The sequence below is a fragment of the Talpa europaea genome (genome assembly GCF_964194135.1).
Source record: "Talpa europaea genome assembly, chromosome: 9".
NCBI classification, from domain to species: Eukaryota; Metazoa; Chordata; class Mammalia; order Eulipotyphla; family Talpidae; genus Talpa; species Talpa europaea.
The window spans coordinates 111,983,555-111,999,247 of NC_140076.1; the positions used below are offsets into that span (position 1 = coordinate 111,983,555).

Sequence of the window (15,693 nt, forward strand, 5' to 3'; positions counted from 1 at the left end):
GTTTTTTTCCCTCAGTAGGATAAATAGAAAATTACTGTAAAATTCTGTGACCTTAGAAACTCACCTTCTCTAGGACAATGGGAATCTTCACAGGTAAATATGTTACTAGTCTTTGTGGAATGCTTGTAAAACAGGTGTATGCATTTAAAAAAGAAATCTGGAAAGAAAATGTTAAAAAAAATGAGTTGTCTTTGTGTCTTTGACAATCGAAGAAGCCTGGATGCCTGGGCGTGGCAAACTGAGGGCTTTCATTCTTGGTACAGGGAGTTCCCACGTCAATTCTCATAATCCAGCATGTGGCTCCGTCTACCTGACTGACCCTTCTGCTAGCTGGGGAGGTGGTGCAGGCTGAGGAGAATGTTCAGGGTTTGGGAGCTACAGTCCTAGGCCTAAATCACCAGCTCTGCCAGTCCCCTGCCAGCTGAAGTCCCGCCCGGAGACTTTACCCTGTGACTTCAGCCTCCTCACAAAACGACAATCAGTACAAAGGCACGTGAAGCAGTGAGCATGGTCCCTGGTGTGTTGGGAGTGCTCAGGAAATGCTAAGTCCTTTCTCCCTGTGCCTGCAAACATGCCACAGACACATACATGCCACACACATGCCACACACATACTACACATCACACACACCACACTACACACACAGCACACCACACACATACACCACACAGCACACCATACACATACACTACACACCACACATACACCACACACATACACCACACATACAACATACCCCACACCACACTCATATATCACACACACCACACACATATACCATACACATATACCCCACACATACCATACACACACCACATACCACACACGTGCATATCCACCCATGTAACAAAATATTTTAATTTGTGCAGTAAACACCTATGTGAGGTTCCAAGGACACGAAAGTGTATGTGACAGAGTCTATTCGCCCAGAGCTGAGTTGGGTGGAAGGGCAGAGCTACAAGATAGGGCTTGTCAAGAGTAGCTCCAGGGTGCCACAAGGGGAGCAGAGGCAGACTGGGGAGAAGGTCTGCAAGGTTCCCCAGCATGTGGGGTCTATGAGAAGGAAGAAACATATCTAAGGAGGGGCTAAGTCCTTTCCCACTGTGCCTGCAAACATGCCACAGACACACATATGCACACAACACACACAACACATACACCACACACACATACCACGCACACATCACACCACACACACACAGCACACCACACACAGAGCACACCACACACCACACACATACCACACACATACACCACACACACAACACACACCCCACAGGTCTGAAGCTGAGGAAGGCAAACTTTATCATGAAAGTAACTAGCTCCACAGGAAGAGACAGCATCAGATTTACATTTTATTTATTTTTTTTTTTTTTTTTTTTTATAGAGGCATGTTTTCTTTCTTTCTTTCTTTGTTTGCTTGTTTTTTGTTTATACATGCACTGGGTACAGTCAGAAGCGCGGGAGGGTGAGAGAATTCACCAGAGCGGGGAGCAGAACAGGCAGAAGGACCGAAGTACGCTGCTGAGGGGAGCAGCGGGCGGCAGGAGAGGTCTGCGCGCCGTGCGGGACCCTCCTCCGGTGGCCGGGAAGCAGCCGGGGATCGAACCGGCGCCGCAGAGGCCGCGGGCAGCTTCGCAACCCAGCGCTCAACCGCTGCGCCACCGGGGAGGCCCCAGATTTACATTTTAAAAGTGGGGCCTCGGAGCAAAGCTAGATGGATTGGATGGGACACGGAGCAGGGAGGGTAATTTGAAAATGATTGTGGGAGCCCAGGTAAGACACGATGAAGGCCTGAATCAGGCAGTGCCCATGAGGTCTTACAGACAGCAGTCAGTATTGGGTGCTGTGATGTGAAGGACTCAGAGAATAATTAGACATACGTGGAGGGTGAAAGAGCAGACGGGAAGATTCAAGAACAATATCAGGTTTCTGGTACAGGCAAGCAGTGAGGACATCACCCACTGAGGCAATACAGGAGGAGGGCCTGAAGGGGAAGATCAGTTCAATTTTACAAAAGTCAGGTTGGAACTGACTTGGGAGTACGTGTGAGTTGTCCAGGGAGACTTATTGACTAGACACTGGAAGTTCCAAGTGAGACAGTTGCCGGAGTCGTCAATTAGAAGTCATCAACTTTTAGCCACTAGTGATGCCCAAAGTCAGACCCCTGAGACATGCCCTGCTTCCTTATCGGGGTGCAGAAGAGGAGCATATGAAGGGCAATGGAAGCCATGGAAGGAAGAGGGAGGAGAGCCAGGGTTGGGGTATCAGAAGAATCATGGAGGGGGCGGGAGTTAGGAGCCCAGGAGGGAGGAAGACCCAGTGAACTGAACTCCTGCAAAAGGTCAATTAAGGTAAGAACAGGACCGTGTGTCTCTTGGATTTAACAAGACAGAGCAATTACAGAAAAGTAATGAGAGAAAGCAGACTGCAGTGAGAAAATGGACTCATCAAATAACGACTCTCTTCTCAACAGTTTGATGGAAAGAGAAAGAAAGCACAATCACACGTGGCTCGAGGTGTCACTGAAGTTTTGCTTTCTTCTGTTTTGTCTGAAGTTGGTAGGGACTTGAGCACATTTAAATTCTACAGGGGAAAGAGTGGAGAGGAAGCAGATGATGAATAGAAGAAAGGAGACATGACTGACAGTACAACCTCTTACATGAGCATCCACCACCTCCAGGCTGGAACGCACCTGCGTGCATCTTTCCCTGATCAGCACTCACTGATCCTTCACCTCCCAACTTAACTGACACTTCCTCAGTGGCTCACCTTAGTCCCTTAATCGTCACACCTACCCTACATCCATCCTCCCTGCCTGCCTGTCGGTGAGTAGGCAAATTCTGAGTGTCTCCTTCCCGGCACTGACACCCTGCCTGGCACAGAGCGTCACAGAGGATGCTCAAATACTTGCTGGATCACAGCTAATTGCGCTCCTGGTGAGACCAGCTCTCTGTAGCCAGAAAGTCCAAATCCAGGCCTCGCTTCTCAAATGGTTTTCCAGCCTCTCCATTGACTGTTTTAGGTTGGGTGAGTGGAGGACCTGGCTTTCGAAGAGACAGAAGAGTTAAGAGGCATTTCCCTAGGTGGGGGGTAGGGGGTGGACCTTGCATTTTCTTCTCCATCCCACGTCTTTGCTTGTGAGCAACTCGAGGCAGGATGCACCTTCTCTGTGATTAGTTAATAAGCCAGGCTCTTTGGCTTTCTGGGGATAGTGGCATTTGTAGTAGTGTCGTATTTATTAGTATATGCTAGTTTTTTTGGGGGGGTTAAAGATCCATTTAGAAGGTGGATCTACAAAAGATATTTGTACCCCCAGCACAGAGAAGTTTCTGGAGAGACTATCTATACTTCCTATGAGTGCCTCCAACAAGCACATTCTACTCACAAATGCTTAATGAAAGCAGGAGCCAAAAAGGCAATCGGGTTGAGGCAGGTTGCTGTCAGGGAGCCCCTATTCTGGGCTCACCTGCCTGTGTTCCTGTACCCTCTTTTCTTGGCATGAGCCTCTCCCACGTGGCTGCACGTGGCACGGTCGGTCACTGACATATGGGTTGAGGTCAGGGAGGAGTTGCTAGTCCTCTGGTTATCCGGTATCTCTTTTCTTCTGAAGTCAACTTTTCTGAGGTTCTGTCCAAAAGGCGAGCCCTGGTGACGTGTTTGGCTGTGGGTAGAATTGGATCCTAAATGCCGTGTGATGAAGCAGCTCCATACATCTTCCGCTCTGTCTTGGCAGGCCCTGTCCTTTCAGCAGTGGGCTCCTACTCGGACGGATTCGAAACGCCAAAGCTTAATAGTTTAGAATGTCACTAATTCTGATTCAGAGCTGGGCGAGAGGCAGATGGCAGGAACTGGGCATGGTGGGATCCAGAACAAGCCTGTCCTCCCTGGAGAGCAGGGGTGGGAGCACCGTTGCGGACAGTCACGAGCTGTTGGCAAGTCAGCTCTGCCAAGAGCACGCTGTGCTGTCCTGGGCGGCAGCAAGCTCGGAACCGGTAGCCTCCGCCCATCAAGATCGTCAACACCCCCCCCCCCCACTCCCGGGCTATCCCTTCATGCTGAGACTTGGTCTCTGTGGCAGAAAAGTCAAATGCCATGTTTCTTTCCATCTTCTATGTTCTGTGCTAGTCCCATCTCCCGCATCACGTAACCCCATTCCAGCAAGGGTGATACACGGTGCCAGTGTCTCTAATTCTCTCTTTCTCATCTCTGGGAAAGGAAACCAGAGTTTCCTCAGCAACCACTTGACTCTTGGTTGAATGTCACCCAGTTCTGGGGACAGAGGGGTCAGAGAGAGAGCGCGAGAGCAAGAGGGAGAGAGAGTTGTCTTTCTCAGGAACATTCTAGCTAAAATGAATTCTTTGCTGAGCCAACAGTCTCGTAGGCGCCATGCTCTACTGTGCACTGGCTCACCACAACCTGAGAAATAGCCATCCCCAGATGACTGAGGACACTAATGATTAGAGAAGATAACTCCCTTGCCCGTGGCAGTAATGGCAAGGTGAAGAGGCAGGATTCGAACTCGGCTCTCTGAGCTGTAGGCGCTCAGCCACTCCTCCCAGCAGCGGCCAGGCAAGGGGCTGGGGCTCTGTTCTCCTGCAGCACTGGGGTCCTGTTCCTCCTCCCCGGCCACACGCTCTCTGTGGTCACGCTACAGAGGGGTGGGTGGGATGTGGACAACAGTGAAGAGAATTAAAATCGAGCTTTGTCATGGCCCACCCTTTCCAAAACACACACCAAATTTCAGCTGGTGACTGTAAGTGAAGCCAGAGAAAATCCAGGTGACCAGCAGCTGCTGGCTGGCCCCGTTCAGAGCTGCCGAGCTGATGTTCAGAGACGCGCTTTACTCCATGTCACGTGACAGCAGCACCCCTGCCCCCCTCCATGCTCTGTGTGCAGGATTTGCACCCGCAATTTCTCCATCCTCCTTTGCTGAGCCCGCAGACAAGGTGCTGCACAAAATAAAAAGCTTCATAAGACACAGGCCTCGTCCTCCAGGAACTCATAATGGAGGAGGTGAAAAATGTGGAGATTCCTCCTTGGCTCTATCAAAGAGACGTACTTCAAGGTGCAGAAATCATCCACGATGTGGAAAAGGGAGTTCTAGCGGTACGCGGTTAGCAAGACGTGACCTCTCAACCTGTTTCATCTCTAAGAGTCTATAATCCCATGAATCCTCTAGCTTAACCTTTGAAGAAGAAATTGCTTCTATCGCTAAATTTTCCAATAACAGTACAGCTACTATTAGCATCAGCTTTTTCAGAATAACCCTCCCATATCCTGACATAGAGAAATGTCACTGGAAGGCTCCCTCTGGGCGTCTCTTTCGGCAGGTGTCTGTCACAGCCTGCGTCTGTAACCTGCTCCTCTGACCCGGGGCGTGGAGAATCCCTCCTGGCTCCTGTGCTGTTTGCAGTCTGCGGTCTCAGCTTCCCGGGCTGTGGGGCCAGGCCCACGTCGGGCTGCTTGTGCGTGCTTCCCACTCCATGTGCTTCCCCATGGACTGCGGCTGCAGGGGCGGACGTACCGTCAGCCTGTCTTGATGGAGACTCTCCTGCCTTGGTGGAGATGCCTTGATGAGAATCTTCTGCTTGATGGAGAATCTCCTGCCTTGGTGGAGAATCTCCTGCCTTGATGGAGAATCTCCTGCCATGGTGGAGAATCTCCTGTCTGGTGGAGAATCTCCTGCCTTGGTGGAGAATCTCCTGCTTTGATAAGAGTCTCCTGCCTTGATGAGCTTCTCCTGCCCATGCAGTTGTGGTTGATCCAGTTTCACTCAGATCAGCAAGAGTCTCCCAGCCCCCGTGCTAGGCACTGTGGGAAAGGGAAACCTCAGGACACCTGCAGACAGATTCCAGTAACTGTGATGAAAAAAAGCAAATGCTTAAAAGGAAAAGGGAAGTGTCCAGAGCCGCATGAGGAGAAATTAGAAGCGCAAGGCAGGAGGGCCTTGGGGAGTCAGCGACTCCCTCTGGGCCAGGCCACAAGGACCCGGAGCCTCAGGGGAGCAGAGCCTGCAGCTGGAGGACAGCAGCGCAGCCGAGGAGCGGGAGGACGGGAAGGTGCTCCTGGCTGCAGGTGCTCGTGTGATGAGGCCTGGGGGGCACGTGAGCACAGTGCTCAAGGCGTCTTCTGTGGGGCCCCGCGTCTGTGTGCGCCCGCACACCCGTGTTTAAGAAGCAGCGGTGGGAATTACTCTGTTAAAAATTCAGGCCCAGCAACAGAGTTGAGAACGAGGGTTGAATTATAGATATCTTTTCTGAGGAAAGAAGATTAAAGGAGAGGCTTTCTTTTTGTGTTTTGTTTTTCTTTCTGGCTGTTAGTTTTAAGTAGGTCACTGGATCCTCCGGTGGTTGGAAACGGCGGGGGGGGGGGGGGGGGGGGGAGGTGGGCCGGGAGGGGGCGTGAGTGGCAGGAGCACAGTTCTGGAGTTTTCCTTTGCTCCTGACATAGGCTACCAGGAGCCAACAACTATTTGGCCCTGTTATTTTCACATACATTTGCCTGGAACAATCACATCGCAGGAGAGTTTGTCATGGAGCGATGCAAATAGCCTGGGGCCGATGGCTCTATTTTTCTTTTTCGTTGCAGAATCCACGATTCCTTCCAGGATCTGCTCCTCGGAACCTTTGCTCTACTTCCTGCTCATCTTCCCCTTCATTATATTCATCCTTCTGCTCATTTCCCTCCTCTCCTTGTACCGGATGGCCAGAAAGCTGTCAACACTGAACATCAATGCCCGGAAGGAGAAGGCTCTGTGGGTGGACATGAAGGCGACGGCAGACAAGGCCCCGAGCATGGGGGAAGAGGACTTAGAGGACTGAGTCCCTGGGGGTGCCTGCAGCCCGAGGACAAGAGTCTGGACTTTGGACTTGGACTGACCTAGGTCGCTCCTTCTCTGTGCCTGAGGTCAAGCTCCCTGGGAACCAGAGGGGACATTTACGGAACAGCCAGAGGGAGCATATACTGAGCCCCTACATGATGCCAATCCTGTTAAGAGTTTCTTTGTGTGTGAACCTCCTCTGTGCCTTGCACGCCCCAGGAGCTAGGAGGCATCATTACCCCGCTTGCCACACCCCTCCAGAGGCTGAGGTTCTCGATTGCAAGGAGAGAAGCCCCTCCCTCACACAGCCTCTTGGGGAGTAACTGAGATTCTAAGGCAAGTCCAGCAGGAGGTGTCCCCCGCCTGCCTCCTCTGCTGCCTTGCTGGGGCGCGGGCACTCTGGTGCGAGGTGGCCTTTGTCCGCAGATGAGAGGCTCCTGGTGGGCCTGATGTCAGCCAGGCAGAGGGACTTGGGCATATGCCCTTCACCGATGTCACCTCTGAGTGAAACTGCCTTCCCGAAAGCCTGTCTTCTTCCTGTGCCCCATCAGAAAGGCCACTCCAGAGCAAGCTCTGCAGAGTAGGTGCTTGGTCAACACTGGTTGAAAAATGCAAAAACATTTTATAGCCTGCCGCTCTCTCTTTCTCTCTCTCTTCCTCTCTCTTCTCTTTAAGTCATTGCTAAAGAAAACCTTTTTCTTTTAATTTCAGGCTACAGTGTTCTTGCCAGCACCCCCGGGCCATGTGTCTGCCTTTCTTTCCACCCCAGAGCTCCATGTGGCTCCTGCTTCTCAGCCGGTGCCTTATTCCCCTGAACCTGACAAACACTGGGTGTCGGAGAGGGTGCTGCGTGATTATCTGAGAAGCAGGGGCTAGGAGTTCAGGGGGAGTAGAGGCCACATGTGGTTCCACAGGACCCCCTATTCTCAGCCAGGACTAAAGCCAAGGGGCTGGGGCTGGGGGTGTCAGCACTTCAAGCATCCATCACTTGTTCCTCAGGAGATAACAGCTGCCCCCACTGGGCATGAGGTCCCTCATGTTTGTTTCAAAAGCTGTTCAGAGCCTGCCATAGCCAGAAATGGAAATCAATCAGCGCCACCTAACAGACTCGCGGAAACGCATCTATACTACGTGGCCGACAGTGTTGCTTTAACAGTGAGTAATTTGCATTTCCAAGGAGAGCAATTTATTTTTAATTATTTTATCAGACGCACAGTCCTCTCCAAACATAATTAGCTCCCCTGCAAGAGGATCATTGGTGGCTCGGATCTCCCACTGTAGACCTGTTGCCTCCTTAAATCCTCTCCCTTTATGGCCTAACTTGAAGTACTCCAAGTGTTGCCTTTAACATGTCAACCCATTTGCTTCTCGCTCAGCTAAAGGAGCATATTTTTTAGTAAATGAAAGTCAAGACTGCTTAGAAAACATGATCCCCTCCATCATTATAGAAGCCTGTGTTTGGAAGATTCTGGAAGGAATGCCTGTTTTCTTTTCAGCCATTTCCAAATAAATAAATAAGACATGGTTTTTTATTTAATATTAATATTCAGTGTGGGAGGTTTCCTTGAAGTGTAATTTAGTAGATTCTGGGGCTGCCCCTGCCTGGGGTGCTCCCAACCCCAACCCCACACCAACTTTGAGCTCGTGGCTCAAGTACCCGCACAGAAATCTCACGCAGCAGGCCGTCGAGTGCCCAGCCACTTCCATCAGAGCCAAGCACAGAACTATTCCTCCCCGTGGAGATGGGGGTCCGGTGTGGGCCAGGCCCAACCGGGCACAGTCCCGCACTAGGGACAGTTTGTCCTGGATCTTCAGCTTCCATCAGCAGGACCTAGAGCCCAGTGGACTTTCTAGGCATCCTCACCAGACTCTGGCCCACAGTGAGTTCCGGACCCCTGGACACTCAAGCCATCTTGTGTTCCTTTTGGAACTTCTAGAGTAAAATGTATTTTCATCCAATTCAGCAAACTTTTTATATGAGCCCTTTTCTCCAATTACGTCCTTGTTCATTTTGTTTTTTAAAAGTTTGCTTTCACTCATTGCTTTCAACTTGATGTCATGAGCTGCCTTTGCTTTCAACTTCTTGTTTGTAAATCCTCCTTGGTAACAGCACAAACCTCTATCTCAAGAGCTGGCCAACTGCTGTCCATCGGCCAAATGCAGTCAGCCACCTGTCTTTTAAAGTACAATTTGTTGGAATGGAGCCACTTGCATCTGTCTACATATTATCTGTGGCTGATGTCACAATGAAATGGCAATGTTGAGTCATAGCCACAAGGGCAACTTGACAGGCAAAGTCTAGAATGTTTGCTACCTAACCCTTTATAGAAAAAAGCTGCCATTTCCTGCTCTCTTTTAGTGGTTAATGTTCTATCTGCCACATCATGTATGGTGTTCCTGGGAAATTTCATTTGACCCTTTAAAACTGTATTTATATATCTGATTAATAAATACTCTTAGGATCACAGGAGTGGTGTCTAGTCCAAGCAATTCTGGAGTTTGGATCCTCTCAGTCACACTCCCACTAGAGGTGAGAAACGCCCTGAGTCCCTGCTTTGCAGGATGAGATGACACAGATGTATAAACACAAGTAAAGCTCTTTATTTCTCGTCTATTGAGACACACGCAGCAACAACTGATTTATGGCCAATGGTGAATGCACTGGTAGAAATTCATGTGCCATAAAAATTTCTTAAATTGCATAGGAGTTGTTCATCATCTCAGAGTTTCATGGCATCCTCATGCAGAAGGGATTGTTATTCCTGTCCTGCACGCAAGAAATTAAAGCATAGAGAGACTGGGATTTATCCAGGATCATCCAGTCCTATGTAGAAGAGTAAGAGCTCAAACTTGGTTCGCTGACAGCAAGTCTGGAGTCTTTCCACAATAAACACTGTGCTCAAATCCATTGCTATGGGGGAAATCTGGCAATAATAATATCCACCTCACATGATTGTTACGGTGACCAAATCAGATACTTATATGGTCTTGCCATCTATAAAGTGTTCATCACAGATTTCTGGGGATTAACCAGGATTCTGGGAATTCATATGAGCTCACAAATGGTTCTATTCCCAAGTGGTTTCCAGCTGCTTCACTCAGTTCTAGGGGGTCCCACTGCAGCTGGGATGCTGGGGAGCATGAGATGCCAAGCTGGGTGGTGTTCAGTGGTAAATAAGCAAGAAAAAGTTCCTGATTCTCATTCTGCTCTTGCTTTACACTCTGGATTGCAAACGAATCAAAGATTGCTTGTACCCCATGTCTTTTTTTTGTTTCACTTCTTCCCCTGTCTTATAGGTTCATTTGTGAAAACAGTCCTATGTCTATATATATATATATATATATATATATATATATGATTATATATATTGATGATATGTAATGGTTATATGTATTATATACATATAATCTCCTTTCTCCTCAGGGTCTAGACCCCAGTCAGTCTGGGATGAGCCTGGGAGACAGACTTCATGCTCCGCTTCCTGTTTCCCACCCTCGACTCCCAGGAACCACTGAGTTAGCCTCTTCATCACAGACCTCTTTTCCTTCCTGCAGGTGGGTCATGCAAATTGTGCTTCTGGGAGAGTCCTCCCTCATCAGGAAGGTCCGGAGGAGTTTGCATTCCCTGTAGGCTTATCTGGGATGTCTGCTATCCTGGTTATAATGTCCACCCCTCATGTAGTAAAGTACTTTGGAAATTGAGACAACCTCACAAAGGACATATTTGAACTGGGCTTGAAGAGTCAGGAAATATTTGACAGGCTCATTTGGGGTGAGTAGTAGTCTGGGGGCAGAGGTAATCCCATGAATAGTATAAAAGAGCTTGATTTGACTTAAATATCAGATTTATGGAGGGGAGCAATGGGAGATAATAGGGAAAGGTAGTTAAAGTGAAATTCTGGAATGAGGAGGGACTGGGGAATAGATCTGGAGCATGCATAAGAATTTGGACCTTATTAGGCAGACAATGGTGAGCTGTTGAATGAAGGCGCAGCTGCTGTGTTTTAGGAGAATTAAAAAGTAGCAGCATAGAGAATGGATGGGGTTTGGGTGAGCACTTGCTTATTTACCAAGGCAAAGCAGGGCAGCCAACCTCAAGAAACCCTTCTCTACTTGTCTGATTTGGGTAAGAGATGATACCAATTTTGGGACAGTTTTTAGGAATAATAAAATTATCAGAAAGTTTCAAGTAACCTATCAAATGCATAGAGGTAGCTAGTATATACTTCTTAAATACAAATTCAGTAAGTGTAGTATAAGAGCTATTCATATCAGTTTACTATCTCAACTGGCTTTCTGTTTACTTTCTCTTTTTTGTTACTTGCTTCTCTGTTTAATTTGCTTATTGGAAATTTGAAGTTTCTACCATGTTGTCTCTGAATCCAAGATTCCTGCTAAAGCAGCTCTGACTGCCAAGAAGAGCTGTTTTGACTGGAAGCATAATTATCACATTAAGCCATTTGCTGAGATAGAAGACCACATTGGATAAGAACAGTTATTAATAAGTTCATGTGTTGTAAATAATCAGTTCATGAAAACCCAAACTTATTATGTCTTCAGGGTTACAATAGAGAGGGTGCTTCAGTTTTAAAGTGTCTGTTCAATAATAGAATCATTGGGTGGACTCATCTTACCCTTGTCCATTTCTGGTGCCCACATCAAATTACTCACTCATTCTAGTTGTGTTCCTGGCTTTGTACCTTCCATTTTGGAAAAGTTTTTCTTTTTAGGATTCCACCCATCCCCCATTGAATTGTTTTTAATGCTTGCCTATTGCTGAGGGTGTCCACTTAAGCTGCTTACTAGGGGCAACAATGCTGTTTGATCTTTTTTCTTCTCTTTATTTTTATTTATGTATACTTATAAGAACTGAGGTGTGGGGGGATTGATAGTGGGGAGCAGAACAGACAGATCATACTGAAATACACTGCTGAGGAGAGCAGCGGATGAGACAGGAGAGGTCTGCTGCTCCATATGGGTCAACTCCCTGGCAGGGGATTGAACTCATGCCACGGTGGCTGGTGATAGTTTGATAGCACCAAGATTTAATCTCTGTGCCACCAGGGAGGTCCCCAATGCTGTTTGATCCTCAATTAGCATTTTCTGGATTGTGCTCAGGTGGAGAGTGATGATGCAAGTCCAAATCTCAGAGAAACCTCTCCCCTTCTTGGTTCCTGTAATATTTATAATATATAAACTTAAATATATATAAAAACATAGTAAAATAACTATATATAATACATACTATAATAATAATTGATAGTCCCAGGACAGTAGAACAGAGACACACCAGGATAATAACAATAAATATTCTTTGATAACATGCATATGTATATGCTGTATATATATGCTGTATATCCCTAACAAGAACATGTATGTAATAGTTCTTTGGATACATTAATACCACAGACCAGGAGTCATAAGTCTAGATGTCTTAGGGTCCAGGCAGGTAAATTTAAAAAAAAAAATAAACTATTCTGGGAAAGCCCTTAGGGAGTGATGAAAATTGGAGCAATTGGAACTTGTGTTATCTATTTAAAGGCACTCAAATTCAGTATATAAGCTATTGTTCAAAGTAATTTAAACATGTTGGGTGTAGAGTTCTATTCTTTGTAATCTTGTATTACATTCTAAAACCACCAACCAATGTTAAAACTTTTCCATCAAAATAGCATCTCCAGGTTTTGCATCTAACTCAAGGTAAGGAATGACTTTGCCTAAGTTTTCTTTCAGAATCTCCGGATTTTGCCATTGAAAATTTTAATTTTTGTTTAACATGTGTGGCAAAGGTTCCAATTCATTTTTGTCTCTATGCAATTGTCCAATTGCTTCAGCACCATTTATTAAAAAGACCATCCTTCCCCACTGCAGCAGCACCTCTAACATAAATTAGATGAATGTGAGTTTTCATGCACCGTATGAGCACTCTGCACATGTTCTCAAAAGATTTCTATAATAATATTGATTCACAATCAGTCATGACTTAACCACAATTTATTATTGACCATGATTTTTTACAGGAGTGCAGGGTTGGCTTAACATTTGTAATTCAATCTATGTAATTCACTAAGAGAAGAAAGAAGAAAAATACTTGATCAACACAATAAATACAGAAAAGCATTTTTTAAATATTTAACACTTACTCATGATAATATTTCTCAGTTAACTAGCAATAGAGGGAAACTTTCCAAATTTGATAAAGAATATAGTACGCATTGGTGAAATAGTGAATATTTCTCCCCTGAAGTTAGAACTAAGATGAAAATGACAATCATCTCTACATCTACTGACCATTATAGAAAAGGTTCCAGCATATGCAATAAGACACAAAAAAGAAATGAAGGTAAAAAGATTGGAACAGAAGTTAAATGGCCTTTACTTGAAGATGATATGACTATATTTGTAGAAAATTCAAAAGTATTTATAAACAAGATTTCTAGAACAAGATCAGTACAAAAATGAACTCTTTATATATTCAAATAACAAAAAAAACTAATTTGAAAATTACTGTTTATAATAGCATGAAAAATCAAATGCCTTGGAATAATTTTTTTAAGATTTATTTATTTATTTATACAAGAACTGGGGTACAGGCCAGATGCACGGGAGGGTAAGAGGATTCACCAGAGACAAAGCGGGGAACAGAACAGGCAGACTGACAAAATTCACTGCTGAGGGGAGCAGTGGGCAAGACAGGAGAGGTCTGCCGCGCCATGCAGGACCCTCACTGGCTGGCCAGGATCAAACTGGCGCTGCAGAGGCTGTGGACAGCTTCACAGCGCTGTGCTCAACCACCTGCACCACCAGGGGAAGCCCTGCCATGGAATAAATTTAGCAAAAAATGTGCAAGAATTCTACACTGAAAATTATGAGACATTGCTGAGATAAATTAACAATGAACTATCTAAATGGAAAGAGATTTCATTTTTATGGATTAAAAATCTCAGTACTATTAAAATAACAAGTTTTTCTAAATTGATCTATAGAGCTGATATGGTGGTGATCAAAAGAATAGAGAGAGAGTGGCAATTTAGCTCCCCAGGAGAATTTGGCATTTCATGGAGACATTCTTTGATTTGTAACCTGAAGTAAGGAGTTGCTGCTGGCATCAGTGGGGAGAGGCTAGGATGCTGATACACATCCTACCATGTGCGTGATATCCCCCACCCCCATAATACAGAATTATCTGGCCCAAAACCTCAATAGCCTTGAGGTTGAAAAACTCTGATTTAATGAAATCCTAATCCAAATCCCAGATAATACTAGAAATTAACAAACTCATTCTAATAAATGAAAGTACAGGGCCTCCCCGGTAGCACAAGGGGTTAAGTCTCAGCACTGTGAAGCTATCAGCAGCCACTGCAGCATGAGTTCGATCCCCGGCCAGGGAGCTGACCCACATGGCATAGCAGACCTCTCCTGTCTCATCCCCTGCTCCTCTCAGCAGTGCATTTCAGTCAGTCTGCCTGTTCTGTTCCCACTCTGTCACTGCTGAATCCTCTCACCTCCCATATCTCTGGCCTCCACCCCAGCTCTTGTATGCATAAATAAATAAAATAAATGAAAATACAAATTATCCAGAATAGACAAATCAATATTTAAGAAGAAAATATTGGATTAATAGCACTCTCAAGTTCCAGGACATTCTATAAAGCTATAATAATTAAAACAATGCAGACAGGTGCAAGAATAAACAGAGAACCAGCGGAGCATAAGAGTCCAGAAATACATCTGCACATTTATATACATTTGCCTAATTTTCATTGCTGCTGCTACTGCACTGGGGAAATAATGTTCTCTCTAATAAAGGGTGCTGAAGCAAATAGAAAATCACATGGAAAAAAGATGAATCTTGGCATCTACCTCACATTTTACTGTAGAAAAGAAAAAAATGAATAAATTGGACATCATTAAAAATTTCTGCTCATCAAAGACATTATTAAGAAAGTAATTATACAAGTCATGGACAGTGGGGGGAATATTCACAAAACATATCTAACAAAGAGCCAGAAGTCACAATCTTTCTATCATAGTATACTTCTTCTAGTTGTCAAATTCTACCACTGTGAGCAAAGATCTGTATGCACAAGGTGAGGACCGTGGGAGAGAAAATGACGGTAGGTGTTTGCTGTGTCACACGGCCCCTAACAGCAGTTTGCTCTAAAAAGGGGAGGTGAGTTTGGACTGAACCCCTTTGCTTTCTTTGCCCCGGTTCCCACAGATCACCATCCAGCCAAGGCTTGCTGATTGAAGGGCTACTCTGTTGCCTTATGATGCTATTCAAATAGACACAGGAGAGCATGTTCTTGTTATGGTCTCTCATGACTGCAAACAGATGCTGCAAGCGGTTTGTCTTCAGGACATCTTTGTACTGTTTAATAGTCTGTCTGACAGCAGCTATTCGTCCCACCTTGCTGGCAGCAGAAAATATTTGAGGATTCTTCTGTTTTCAATACCCAAGACATGACCGGCCCAATGAAAAAGTGGTGATGTCAGCATGACCTTTATTTCTTAAGTGTAGGCCAAATACCTTCTAGGCCCCATGCTGACAAATGGGGCTGTTGTGTCGTAAAAAGTATCAGTATCGAAGCAATATGCAAAGCAGTGTTTCAGGAGTCTGAAGAGTCTGGGCTTGGCTTCAGTGCTAAGTCAGGGCTACTGGCTCTGCTCAGCATCAGCTCCTGCGTAAGGGGCTCCTGTGTTACATGCAGAAATACTTCCCTTGAAACTGTCTTGATTGAGGGAAAGTTTTCAGTGTAATATTCAATTGCAGTAAGCCAGATTTCCCACCTGGCCACAGTAGGCTAAATGGCAACTAAGACAGTTAGTTATCCTTTTACACAAAAGAAATAGTCAACTCTGAGTCCCTA

At 45.9% G+C, this 15,693-nt stretch overlaps 1 protein-coding gene across 1 annotated transcript in view; it reads left to right on the forward strand.

The window, feature by feature from the left end:
* The window catches only part of CD101 (CD101 molecule), a gene marked incomplete at both ends in the record, with an annotated part of 29,384 nt that extends 22,560 nt beyond the window's left edge, over positions 1-6,824 (forward strand). The window contains one exon of the mRNA XM_084242467.1: positions 6,592-6,824. Within this exon, the coding sequence (XP_084098593.1) occupies positions 6,592-6,824 (233 nt within the window). The remainder of the gene's footprint in view (positions 1-6,591) is intronic.
* Positions 6,825-15,693: the final 8,869 nt, after the last annotated feature.